Below are 13740 nucleotides of genomic sequence, written 5' to 3' on the forward strand. Positions count from 1 at the left end.
GTGACCCTGAGAGGGGCTGGGCATCACCTGCTGAGGAGAGGAATAAAAACCACCTGGGCAAGGGACACAGACTGCTCAGCAATGCCCTGGGCTGGATTATGTGCCCCAGGTGCCTGAGAGATGCTACAGGTAAAAAAGTCAGACCTGCATCTTGGAGCAGGTCTGTGAACTAGGGAAGGATGGGCTTTATTTGGGGAGCATCAAGGAAAGCCTGTCCTTTTAAAGCAAACCCGCTCTTACTTGACACTAAAAAAGTGGTGAATTTCAGCACCCTCTGCATTTTCAGTTCCTGCGGTCCTTGCTGTACCTGTGCTGGGCAAAAACCTCCAATTTTGCTCCACAAACCTAGCAACAAAAGAAGAATCTCTACACACAGTAAATTCATTCTAAAACAGGTGAAGAACTAGAGCTGCCTTACTCTTACACCTTACTCTCCATGGGTACAGAAAGCTTTATTTTTTTCTATTTTCATTGAGAAATATTAGTTCAAGATTTAGTTCTGAAATCCTTCCTTGAGCTGTTTTCCTTCCCCACCCGAAGACAAGTGCATGTTCTGACAACTCTGCAAGAACACTTGGCTCCTACAACCCAGCACAGACAATAAAATCAATCACTCTCCTCTCCCAGCCCAACCAAGTAGGTGAAAATCTGTTTAAATGAATGGGAAAACAATGGTAGGAAGTCGGCAGCAGGGGCAGAAAAGAGGAACTACTGCCTTTGGAGCCCTTCGTTCTGCTAATTCTTTGTTTAGATGACATTTCTATGTTTCCTGCCTGCTGGCAGATGAGAACATGATGTGCAGGGAGCAGCTCAGGACAGCTCTGGCAGGGCCAGGCAGCGATCCTGAGGATGGGATGAGCAGTGGGAGCCAACAGAGCCGAGTTTGTTCTGCTCCCAGAGCTGACTCGCTGTGTCATCCCTGTTCCACTCAATTAAACCTTTCTCCTTCAGCCGGTGCGTTTCGCACAGCAGCACCTGGCAACATCTGCCCACCTCTCCTCCGGCAGATGGGCAAACTGCAGATTTCTGAGGATAAATTAGCAAAGCTCCCAGTTCGACCTGAAGGAACGGCTGGGGTTGTGCTGGGGGGGATTTTAGGTTGGATATTAGGAAAAGGTTCTTTCCCCAGAGGGTCGTGGGGCACAGACCAAGAGCTCCAGGAGAGTTTGGACAATGCTCCCAGGGATGCACAGGATGGGATTTTTGGAGGGTCCGTGCAGGGCCAGGAGCTGGATCAATGACCTTTGTGGGTCCCTTCCAGCTCAGAACATTTTGTGATTCTTTGATTCTTTGAAGGTCTGTCCAAAGGAAAGCAGCGGGAAGGTGGATTTGAGAAAACAAACTAAATGCGCTCTGCAAGAGCCCAGCTTGGTTCAGAACCAGGAGAGCAGTTTGTGAACAGTCTTGAAGAATTGGGACACAAACTCCGAAGCATGTGCAGAGTAAGATAAGTGACCCTGCTAATGGCAGTTTCACACAGAAAATAAACACCGAGTACACAAACGCCAAAGCCCGGCCCCGAGTGTGAGCTGGAGATGCAAACCCAGATCCACGGCCGGAGCGAAGGGCCGATACTCGTAAACACCGAGCAGTCATTAACACATTTCATAAGATTAACACCCGCGTAACCGCAGATAATGCACACACATCACTAAGCAATCCGCCAGTCCTCATTTACACACAATGGGACATGAGGACAAGCCGCAGAGCCTGAGCTGTGCCGGACAAGCTCTCAAGGCTTCAGAATTACACGGGAAACTGTTTAATTCTCCGTTACTTTGAGCGAGCTCTGATACGGACAGGGAGGTGGAGGGGCTGATGGCGTTTTAAACCAGTTTAAAACTGCAAGCAGGTGAAGAGAGCAATTTTCCAAGTGCTGTATGACTGACTTCTCACTCACAACATCACCCCAGCTTTTAAAGCAAACAGGATTTTTTTTTTTTCTGACCTGCTGACTCTCCGCACTTAGAAACCCAGGAGTGAAATGCAGGAATACGTTTCCTTGCCAGCCAGCTCCTCCCTCTTAATTCTCGTTCCAAGAACATAATGAAACCAACAGAGGAAGTGTCTGAAACAAGGAGGAGTACTGAGAACAAGAAAACAAGGTTAGGCCAGGAGGACTGTCATTAATTATATAATCCAGCCTTTGGGTAACTGGACATTTAGGGAACGGGGCTGAGAGAACCTTGGAGCCCTGAGCCCATTATGTCATCTGGTTCCTTAGCAGGTACACGATCTGCATAGGGACAGAAAAACAAACCCGTTTATTTCTAGGACAAAAAGCTTTCAAATCCTCACAGCAGCCGCTGAAAAAAAAAGGCACGAAAATTCATACATTCTGCTCCCACTTAAATTGATTCCTTTCCAAGGAGCCAGTTCTCTTTTCTTTCCTCCCTTCTGCCCGCTCTGCGGTTCTGTTGTGTCGTCCTGCAGAGCACCTTTTTGTCTACCACGAGCCAAATTTTGTGGTTTTATTCTTCCAGTGCATATCAAGCTTGTTCCCTCAGGAGTACACACAGCAACTGTACTGCTGCAATATGCCAAAAGTGCAACTTTTTTTTTCTTTTTTAGGTGACAGTGAAGGATGGAAGACAGGAAGCAGTACATCACTTTTCCCTTCAAAACAAAATGTTAGGCTCAAACACATTCCAAAGGCAATTGGGAGGAGGAGGAAAGTAGAATCACAAATACTCAAAGGTGGACTCTTGCCAGCAAGCATTTTATTTCCTTTTAGGCACTGAAGCAGGTGTCAAAATGAAGGATGGAAGAGAAATGTATTTTTAATAAAGTGAGCAAATTACACTCTGCTTCATCAAAACGGGAGGAAAGTGTCAGGAAGAAAAAATGTTCAAGTAAAGGGACTGCTATTTACAGGGATCCAGCCCTTTGCTGGACTGTGAAAGCCAATGTACTCCTGAGTGGGAGCAGCATTTTCTGGAGGACACACAGAATGGGGAAGAAATTCAGAGCTGGACTGTGATTTCCAAGGATTTACCTACACACAACCCTTGAGCTATGGAAAAAAACAAAAGAGCTGTACCATAGTCTTTCCCACAGCTTCCAGGAAATCACAAAACACCGAGGCTCTGCTGCTGCCTTGTACTGCTGAACACCTTGAAACAAGATGTGGGAAGAACTATTTTAGCATCAGAAATGTGCAGGTTTTACATGGGGAAGCTACTTTCTGGTTTAAGTCCCAGCTGCGCTCGCTCAGCATAAAAATCAGAGATTGGTACAAAAGAGCACGAACAAATATAACATCTGGGGAATCAAAAAAAGGGGGGAGAGGGAGGGATATGTGAAGAAAACAACTCCATATTCACAAGGCTTCCATCAAAAGCACACAGGCCAATCCATACCTACTGCAGAGAGAGATTTCTCCATATCAGTAAAAGAAACTCCTATCCCATACAAGGGATTAAAATAGAAATACTTTTCCAGAATATCAATAACTCTGCAGTGACCAGCTCAGGTTCTCCTATTTAAATCCCAATCCAAGAAGACAAGAATTTCTGTACAAGCTTCTACAACTCAGTCCTGGGTTTTATTTGCATGTAAGCATGTTACCTACAAGCAAGCACAACTCTTCTGCATCACCTGGCTTCCAAGTCAAGTTCCTGGTTTGATACAATTTCCAAGAAATATCAGTATGGATGCCCACTAAAAAAAACATAACTCATGCAGACTCAAGAGCTGCAACTTGCAGGTTTTACCTCTGGTTTTTGGTCCAGATAGAACCTGTTCTAATGCAGCAGCCACGTTCAGATTTCAGTGCAGTTGGGTCACGTTTCACTTAGAATGACACAGAATCCAAGCACGGCTCAAAGACTTCACCTTTACCAGAAAACAAAGTCACATTTACATTACTGATGTTTTAGGGGGCACACAGTGGTCTACAGAGAGGGACAATTTGGAAGCCAGGTGATCTGCTTTAGGATGGGATTGCTAAATAAACACTAAGGAATAATGACCTCCTGACATCCTGTCAGCAGTAATACAGGCCTGCACATTTGAACACAGCAATTTGAAGGCTCTTCCATTACATGCCAATCTTTCTGGCTTCTCTGAATTAAACTAAATACATCTCATTTGGAAACATCCTTCAAAAAAACCAAACAAACCAAAGAGAAAAAAGCAAACATCCAAACACACACGATTCAGTGAGTTGCACTGGGCAAACTACATTTTGTGTGTGTCTGCCATGACTGTTACTGAAATACTCACACATTTCAGTATAAAGAAGATTTACTACTAAAATGCTCACTATAAGGAGGATTTTGTAGATTGTGGCGAGGCTGTGGCTAATTTTTTAGACGACCAAGTTTTCCATTTCGAGAGCAGCTGGCTCAGTACAGGAATACCTAGACATCACTTCAGGGCTTGTGCTTGGAGAGGAGACAAGAAAAACAGATGATTCTCCACTTCTCCGCTCGTTGCAAGACTGTTCTTTCCTCACCCCCTCCACCACTTGAACTGCATGCCTAAAAAATACACCAGCACACTTCAAAATCCCAGCTCAACAACGTGCACAGCCCCCAGCCCAGGCTGGTGGCATTGCCTCAGCTCTGTTTACAGTGTGATTCAGTCGTTTTCACAGCAGTGAGCTATGATGGCATGAAGGAAGCATCTGTGTCACCGAGGACTGAACAAAAGGAGGACAGTTAAAAGTTCAGATGGAACAATGCAAAACTTTCCTACAAAGCCAAACTTTCATATTTCCCTACTTACTCAGGGAAAAAAAAAAATCTCCGCTCCGATGATATTTTGAGAGAAATGATGGAGTAGGGAGACTCAGGAAGAACTATTTACACACATGCACATCACGTATAATCAGTTATTTGTGGCACAAACATCAATGGACTCTGTCTGTACAGCTCTGCCTGCCCATCTGCCTGCTGTGACTGCAGAATAATTTCTCAGGTGCCCTCAAAGGGGCTTTTGTTGAGCCCTAAAGTTAGTCATGGCACTGCCTGGCACCCAAATCCACGCTGGCCATTACGTCAGGTGGCAGCAATAGCACTTGGAAGGGTTTGTTTACCAGGGGCATTGCACAATGTGAACTGGGACAGGCTGGCCAGACGTGGCTGCAGGTGGGGAGGGAAGTGCAGGGACTGCTGCAGTGAGCTCAGTTTGGCAGAGCAGGGTGCTAATAACGCCAAGGTTCATGGGGTTGGACTCGATCCTTGTGGGTTCCTCCCAGCTGAGAATATTCTGGGATTCTGTAAATCTGTAACTGTTCAAATCAGAGCTGTGCTACGGCCCCTAGACATTAATTTAGGAAGTGATGGCGACCAGCTCAGTCACATACAGGAATGAATATTTTGGACAAAATCATGGCAAGCTTACTGCTCTCAGCAAAGGGAGTATGTTTGGGTTTCAGTTAGACCAAGAGCGGTGATGGGGAATAGACAGACTGATGTTTTCACAACTTGTGACCTGGCACAGTTGTGAAATTGATTCCTGACCAGATTAATGAGCACAAACCAGATTTTAGGTGATTTTGAGTCTGTGCAGAAAAACTGTTTCCAAACTAAGCACCCCTCGGACACCTTCTCATTCAATTGTGAGCTTAAGGCAGATAACTTGATTTTAGCCTTCAGGCTTCAGAAAAGAAGGAACAAAACTGTCTTTCGTGGTCCCCCCATTTTTCTTTTGGTCAGGAATCGATTTCACAAACGTGTCAGGTCACAAATGTGAGCATCAATTTGTCCATTCACCATCACAACTCTTAGGTCTAATTTAAAACCAAACACACTCCCTTTGCCAAGAGCAGGAAGGTTGGAGTTTGTCAGCTTTGGTTAAGACTGAAAAAATTGATTAAAAAAAACCAAACTTTCAGGAACTAAAGCAGAGACCCGCCTGTGTCCCAAAACAATAAAAATGATCCATGGGTCTGAATCAGCACACCCACACTAAAATATCATTTATCAGAGACATGCCAAAGAACAGCTGACAGTGGGGGCCTGTCCTACTGTGCAGATGGAATAAGAGTTTTTGCCTTCCACTCTAGACCAGCATTTAAATCTAAATCCTTTCTAAGCCTGGCTCCTTTCCCATGACCTCCAAAATCCGGGTACAGCACATTGTGACTTCATACAAAAAACCAACCAAACCCCAAAACCAAACAAGGAACAACAACAACAACAAAAAGCCCTAATGAAAACATCACAATGATTAACTGTGGGAAATAAATCCTGAATTTCTCAGTTGCACATAAAAATAAGGATTCACAGGTATTTGTCACTCTATGCCAAACACCTGGCCAGGGCACAACCGTGGATGACCCATAATTAGAACAAAAACTTGATTTCAGAGTGGTCTATTTTAGTTTTTCTCAACTGAAGTGACCGAGATGGTTCAGAAGTTTCAGTATCTTACAAACCTATCAGGAACTCTTCCATGCAAATATGCAGGTGCAAAGAGAAGCCAAGGGAACTTGCAGCAAAGCTTCTCTCCACCACGTCCACCTCCATTGCAGGGGAGTCACTCCATTTTCACACCCGTAATTCTCATTTTTACTGGTCTCATTCTCAACTCCTGAGCAGTCTGAAGTCCCAGCAAACCAGCTCAGCCTCCTGCTAGCAGGATCACACCACGTGTGGGAACCCTTCTGGCTGAGTTTAATCTAATTATGATTTAGAGTTTAATCTAATTATGACTTGAACCATCCTCAGACCTGCAAGAGTGCAGGTGACACTGGATCCTAGAGGCTTCAAATATATAAATATATATATGAAATACCCCTTCAGCTCCAGTGAGAGAACTCAAAATCCCCAATCAAACACACACAAAGCTGCTTTGCTGACACGAGCTCTAAAAAACCAGGAGATATGGGCAAGAAGGGAAAAAATCTGTCCCTCTCTTTCAGCCAAATGGGTGTTAAAAAAGAAAGCACCAGGCCTTCTGGAAATACAAACTGATTTAGGAGTTCTGTAGGAGGGCTGGTGTCTTGTGACATGCACTGAACAGACCTGTACTGAAGACTCCAATCTGGAAGCTGAAAACTTGGTTCTGGACCAACACCCCAGCAGGACTTGGGGGGGGATTAGTCTGAATTAAATGCTTTGAAGAATGAGAAGCATTAGGTAAATACTGAGTATTATTAAAAGCCTGAAGATACTTGAGACAGAATAATAATTATTACTCATGTGAGATTACTGTGAAAATATTGGTTTATTTATGAATTAAATGCAGTTTGTATTAGGAAAGGGAACCAGTGATAAGCCAAGAAAACAGCAGTCCTACAGAAAAAAAAAAAAAATGTACAAAAAAGTACAGGTAACAAACCAAGTTACTTCCACATCAGACTGGCTGATGGAGACAACTTCCAAGAGAGATTTTTAAGCAATTTCAGTTCTTCAATCTAGCTAAGTTTAAGACAGAGCAAAGAGATTTAGTCCCATGGAAGTAAATGATTTCTTTGACTTGCAGTTGGTGAACAACAGGGACATTTTTGGCCCTGGGCTGTTTTAATTACTTGTCATTTGTGCCTCCATCATCTCCAGATGAGGTTTGGATTCCTCTTTAGAGCTACTCTGTGTGGAAGCAGAGCTCAAAGCCTAAACTTCCAGCTGGTCTACAATGCCCCTCTCCACACCTGGTGCCAGCTGTCAACATCCTGCCACCCCAAAATACCAAAAATAAAGCTCTAAGAAAGGGGAGGACACAAAAACAACAAAACCTGTCCCAAACATCCTTGGCAGAGCCGCTAAGGACAGAATTCCTTCAGATGCAACGTGAAATGTGTGGCCTCCAGAAGGACACACCACCTTTCCACATGGAATTTTGGACTCCAGAAGATATGCAGGGGCATTTCTAAAAGTTTCTTAACAACCCAAACCTCTAGTCACACACACAGAGGCATGTAAAAGACAGGGTACCAAAGTGTACCTGCCAGAGGGAACATTCAGCTGAAAGCTCTGAGAGAAAAACCTTGCAATTTACATGGTGAAAATGTCATGTCTTCATTCAGAAACCTACTCAAGGTGGTGACCTTTTTTCTCCAAGAGCCTTGTACTGCATGTTCTAGAGTTGTCAGGAAGTACCTGTGCATTTTTTTTTTTTAACTTGTACATCACACTTTACCTACAGCAGTAAAATTTTCCAGCCTCAGCACATTTTGTTCCGCTGCCTGCACTATGAACAAAACCCACAACAGCTAAAAAGGGCTCTCTAACCTTTGCAAACCTTTTGGTCCTGAACTCTGTTCATGCTTCTAAAACAGGAAAGTGGTTTGCTGCACGTGACAATAACTACCCTGTGCTTTAAATGTGAAATTCCTGTCATCAATGGCAGCTCTTGAAAAATTGATCCTTGCAGAAGAGCTGAAGTTCAGTGAGCTAACGTTATTTGAGAAAGAGCTTTGAAGTGTCTATTTCTAATCCTCCGCTCTGAATGACAAAGAGGTTATTTGTAATTGTGAATCTTTAAAATGCAGATCTGAACTGATGTGTCTGTTTTTATAACTCATTAACACAAACCCTGCCATTCAGCTTTTACTGAACGTTTTTGTTCCACTCCAAAGTGAAGCACTAGTGCTGTCTCTTAAATGATTATGCTCTTGGTGAGCCAGTGTTTCCACACACAGATCCTGAGACCCAACAGAAATCACATTTTCAAAGACACCAGAAATAACATTTTCTTTATCTGCCATTACAAAGTGACAGCCCCAGCCCAGGATCTCTTATTGTTCATGTATTTCACACGTCTGAAAACGGATGGCAATAGGATTCGCAGCTGGCAGAATGTCTCCAAAGAAGGAATTTTTCTATCAGATTTTACACAAGGGCAGAAACGAGGCTCTGGGCCCCGGATCCCACATGATCCAGCAGATGCTGTTTCCAGCTTCAGCAAGTTTTCATTCAGAAGCAACTGCCTCCGTGTTCAACAATGCCCCACGGATCACACAGGACCCTGTTAGCCTGTATAAATGAGAGGCCTGGTTTAGAATTACAGTAAAAATGTAATGCACAACTTTTTGTTTGGGAGACCTAAAACACTGCACCGCTACCATCTCTCAGGGGGAGATGCACATGGAGGGGTCATGGTCATCCCACATGGAAAGGACTGTAGTTAACTGTATATGTTCCCCAAAATACGTGTATTTTTCGTTGTAATATTTAAGTCGTAGTAAAATCTACATGAGAAGAGTCATCTGTGCATCTTCCCCTTGGCATCTCTGAATTTGGGAAGGTGAAAAATTGTTGGTTCAAGAACGGCTCAAAAAAGAAAACGAACCCGCCGTTGCTATTTTGGCTCCAGTGATGTCAGAGGGATCTTTTTCACTTCTGCTTTGGTACCTGACACGGCCCAGGGGATGAAGGACCCACACAGAAAGGTCAAATCCTACACCTTGCGCCTGCTCAAAATGGCAAAGCCAGAGGTGGAGGCGTGGATGTTGGTCGCCAGCCATCAGACACGTGGCACAGCCGTGGCACATGAAGCCTCATGTGGGAGCCCCTCTGCAAAGAGTGACCCCTTAAAGATGCTCTGGGAGCTCCATCCTGAGGAGTGACCCCCTAAAGCCCCTGCGGGAGCCCCACTGTGATCTCCCAAAGCTACTGTGGGAACCCCACTGTGAGAAATTCCCCCCTAAAGCTGCCCTGGGAACCCCGCTGTAAGGAATGATGCCCTAAAGCTGCCCTGGGAGCAGCACCCTGACCTTCTAAAGGTGCTGCAGGAGCCACACCACAGAAAGTGACCCCCCTCACAAAAAGCGAGACCCCAGACACCTGCGGGAGGAGCAGCAGCCCAGCACCTCCGCCCCAACACCCGCATCCACCACCCCGAAGGTGCTGCTGCTCCCAGGCAACCCAAACCGCACACAGCCCCTTCGGCTTGAGGGGACCGCATTACGGAGCCGGGCACAGCCTGCAGACACTCCGTCCGTCCGTCCGTCCGTCCGTCCGTCCGTCCGTCCGTCCGTCCGTCCATCCATCCATCCATCCATCCATCCATCCATCCATCCATCCATCCATCCATCCATCCATCCATCCATCCATCCACCCGCCCATCCCACACGCGCACCCGCGGGCGGGGGAGCGGCGCGGGGGCGGCGGCGGCCGGTCCCCCGGCGGGGCGGGCGGGGCTGTGTCGCGACTCTCGGCGACACTCACCTCCTGAAGTCAAAGGGCATGGTGGTGGCGGTGGTGGCGGCGGGCGGGCTGCGGGCGCCGCCGCCCCCGGGCCCGGCTGTGGCCTCGCTGCCGGCGGCTGCAGGGCCAGGAAGTGACGGGCCCGGCCCCGGCCCCGGCGCCGCGCAGCCCCAGCCCATTGGGCGGCCGGGCCGGCCGGGGCTTCCGCCGCCGGGTTACGGCAGCGGCGGCGCCGCGCTCGGCCTCCGCGAGCCGGGAGCCGGGATGAGGGAGCCGGGATGAGGGAGCCGGGATGAGGGAGCCGGGAGCCGGGATGAGGGAGCCGGGACGCGCGGTGCGGGCGGCCCCAGGGCCCGCGGGGCTCCCGCAGTTTGCGGGGTCTGCTCGGTGCTCGCCGCGCACCCCACAGCCCCGCGGCTCTCAGGGCGCCGGCAGCGCGGAATCACGGAATTGCTTCTGTTGGAAAAGAGCTCCGGGATCATCGAGTCCGAGCTGTGCCCCATCGCCACCTTGTCCCCAGCCCAGAGCACTCAGTGCCACCTCCAGCCCTCCCTGGGACACTCCAGGGACGGGCACTCCAAACCTCCCTGGGCACTGCCAAGGCCTGAGCACCCTTTCCATGGGGAAATTCCTGCTGCTGTCCACCCTGAGCCTCCCCTGGCCCAGCCTGAGGCCGTTCCCTCTCCTCCTGTACCTGTTCCCTGGGAGCAGAGCCCGACCCCCCGGCTGTCCCCTCCTGTCAGGAGTTGTGCAGAGCCACCAGGTCCCCCCTGAGCCTCCTTTTCTCCAGGCTCAGCCCCTTTCCCAGCTCCCTCAGCCCCTCCTGGGCTCCGGACTGGAGTGTGGAGGTGTTTCAGGCTTTGTGCGGCATCTTTTGCACTCTCAGCATCACAATAACACCAGCGTGTGTCAGTGACTGCACCACGGGCCGTGTTTGGAGACAGAGCCCAGCCACGGTGGCAGACGGGGGAAAGTCTCACACCTCCGAGTGGCCACAAAGGAAGGAACAACACCCCCCCCTCCATCCCTGTGCACCCTTTAAGTTTAGCTTAGATGTTGAGAAGAAATTCTTCCCTGTCAGGGTGGGGAGGATCTGGCACAGGGTGCCCAGAGAAGCTGTGGCTGCCCCCGGATCCCTGGAAGTGTCCCAGGCCAGGCTGGACAGGGCTTGGAGCCAGCTGGGATAGTGAAGGGTGTCCCTGCACATGTCAGGGGGTGGCACGGGATGATCTTTGAGCTCCCTTCCAACCCAAACCATTCCATGATTCTATCATAAGCTCCTTTAGGGCCAGCACAGCTCTTTCACCTACTCTTGGAAATTTCTTTTTTGTAATTTTGCTGGGAGACAAGGGATTAAAGTTAGAAAAAACTCCCCATTCGTTAGATGAGGCATTTCCCCAGTCTTTCCATTTTGCCTGCATCCTTTTTCCTGGCATTTCCTTTTTCTGGCTGCATCCCTGTCAGGTTCAGTGCAATGCATGAGGCTAATCCTGTACTGCTCCAAGCACCATCCCCATTCCTTGCCATAATTCTGTCACCAGCTAACAGCATCCCTCAGGGATGTTTTGCTGCAGGTAGTGTGGCTGCTGCTGTGTTCAGAACCACTGTCACTCACATGCAGTGCAGGTTAGACAACACTGCAGGAACAAAATACAACTATTCTTGCTTTTTGAGTCTAAAAGCAGGGCAAGAGAAAGAGCGAAATGACAGCAATCTGAATATGCAACATCCTGTATTTCTAATTGATTCTGTACCTTTCTTCCTCCTCCTCCTGCTGTCATCATTTCTTTACTTAGAGGTGCACATCTTTCCAATTTTTTCCCTTTCACACAGAAACTAGGCCTACACATGGTTAAATAAATAAATAAATAAATAAAAGGAATTCGGATTGAAACAAGCAGGGGAAAACTACTGAAGAGTCCGAGCTGTTAATCAATACCATTTCCATTCAAAGAAAGAAATAATAATTCATGCTGGGAGTATGAAAAACTAAACTGGACGAATCCCAAGTATGACATAACACAGCATTATCCCCCAGAACCCCCAGGGAATAGATAAAAATACCTAATTGTTTTTTTGTTTTGTTGGTTTGTTGGTTTTTTTTTTAATATCAGACAACTAAATTATCCGACCGCATCTTGTGAGCATATTCAGCAGATTGCTAACAGATCAGCCACGAAATGCTGCTGCACTTTGCATTGTGCTCCAAAAGCAGCCCAGTGAAATTAATGAGACAATTCTCATCTCTCATGAGGTCCAGCGATTGCACAGGCACAGCCAGGGGGGACGACCGTAGTGGAAAAAACCAAAACAAACAGTGCCTGTCGAGGTGGTTACACAACCAACGCTCCTGGCAAGGCCCCCACATCATTAGCTGTTATTAACTGTCTTGTGCAGAGGCATCAGCTCTCTCAGGAGCCAAGACAGTGCTGAAGGGTTTGCAAAAGCTCTTCACTTGGACAGTAGATAAATCTGGAGGTGGCCTTGAAGAGGTTTCCTCCTGCAGGCTGGAGTCTCAGGAACACAGCGCAGCGAGAGCCCGTCTTGTGGGGATTTTATTTCCCACTAAAAGGTCAAACTGGAGAAAGCAGTGGGCTCAGAGCAGCTTTGCACTTGGGTCCAACTCGCTCACATCCTTGCCAAGGGAAGAAGAAGTTAATGCCCTGAGATAAGACCCTCATCACAATATTGTTTAATTACATAAAGCTTCTATGGGGCCAGAGATAAGAACAGGAATTTGTCCCCAGTCCAGCTGGGTGTGGCAGCTGAGCTCATGGTGTGTGTTAGAATGGGAACCAAAAGCAAGGAGTTTATCTGAGGTGGTTGTCCCACCATTAGAAATGGAATGAGCAAACTGATACTGATAACTGCTGGAAAAGTTAACTTTCTTTTTTGTGGGAGCAATAAACAGACCTTTTTTCTGACAGCAGTACACTTAAAGCTATCATTTCTCTTCAAATTGCATTGGGAACGTTCATTGAGCCAGGCTGCTACTCTGAAACCAGTAAACCGATATTTTCAGGCCTCTTTAAAAACCAAGAAACCAAAGGAGGAGGATGAATTGACTCAGCTAAGACTACAGAGTAAGATCAGCATCAGTTCTAAATGAGCAAACAAATGCCTTCAGTTCATGTTCATAATTGTTCTTGGACAAAGAGCATTTTCCTCATTCCAGATCACTTTCTTACAGATAAATCAGATCACGGATGAGTCTATCTGAATTCCTGACTAATGCCTCACAACAACAAAACTGGTACCCCCTCCTATAAAAAAAAACAGTGGCCAAAAAAGTGCTTTATTTGGATCATCTTCTTGGTGATTTTTTTCATAAATTTGTTTATGCAGGTAAAATGATTCATGTCCAGGTTTCTGGGATATTCTTCCTCTCCAGCTGATATGCTATTTTTAAGTTTTGACTTTGCATTAATAAAGTTAATTTGTAGAGTTATATTAATCCTTGATAATTCAGCCTTGAGGAGACTGAGGGGAGGTCTCCTGGAACTTCCTCCCGAGGGGCAGCTCCAATCTCTGCTCCCTGTGACAGGGACAGGACCCAGGGCAGGGCTGGAGCTGTGCCAGGGGAGGTTTAGGTTGGATTTTGGGAAAAGTTCTTCCCCCAGAGGGTGCTGGCACTGCCCAGGCTCCC

General features: G+C 47.1%; 1 protein-coding gene across 1 annotated transcript in view; it reads right to left on the bottom strand.

Annotated features, from left to right (window-relative positions):
* The window catches only part of ERGIC1 (endoplasmic reticulum-golgi intermediate compartment 1), a 56082-nt gene extending 45872 nt beyond the window's left edge, over positions 1–10210 (bottom strand). The window contains exon 1 of the mRNA XM_066196826.1: positions 10116–10210. Within this exon, the coding sequence (XP_066052923.1) occupies positions 10116–10135 (20 nt within the window). The 5' untranslated portion in view covers positions 10136–10210. The remainder of the gene's footprint in view (positions 1–10115) is intronic.
* Between the last annotated feature and the right edge of the window lie 3530 nt (positions 10211–13740).

Source organism: Chamaea fasciata, unplaced genomic scaffold, assembly GCF_029207755.1.
Source record: "Chamaea fasciata isolate MVZ Bird 193981 ecotype frontalis unplaced genomic scaffold, bChaFas1.0.hap1 SCAF_15, whole genome shotgun sequence".
Lineage (NCBI taxonomy): Eukaryota > Metazoa > Chordata > Aves > Passeriformes > Sylviidae > Chamaea > Chamaea fasciata.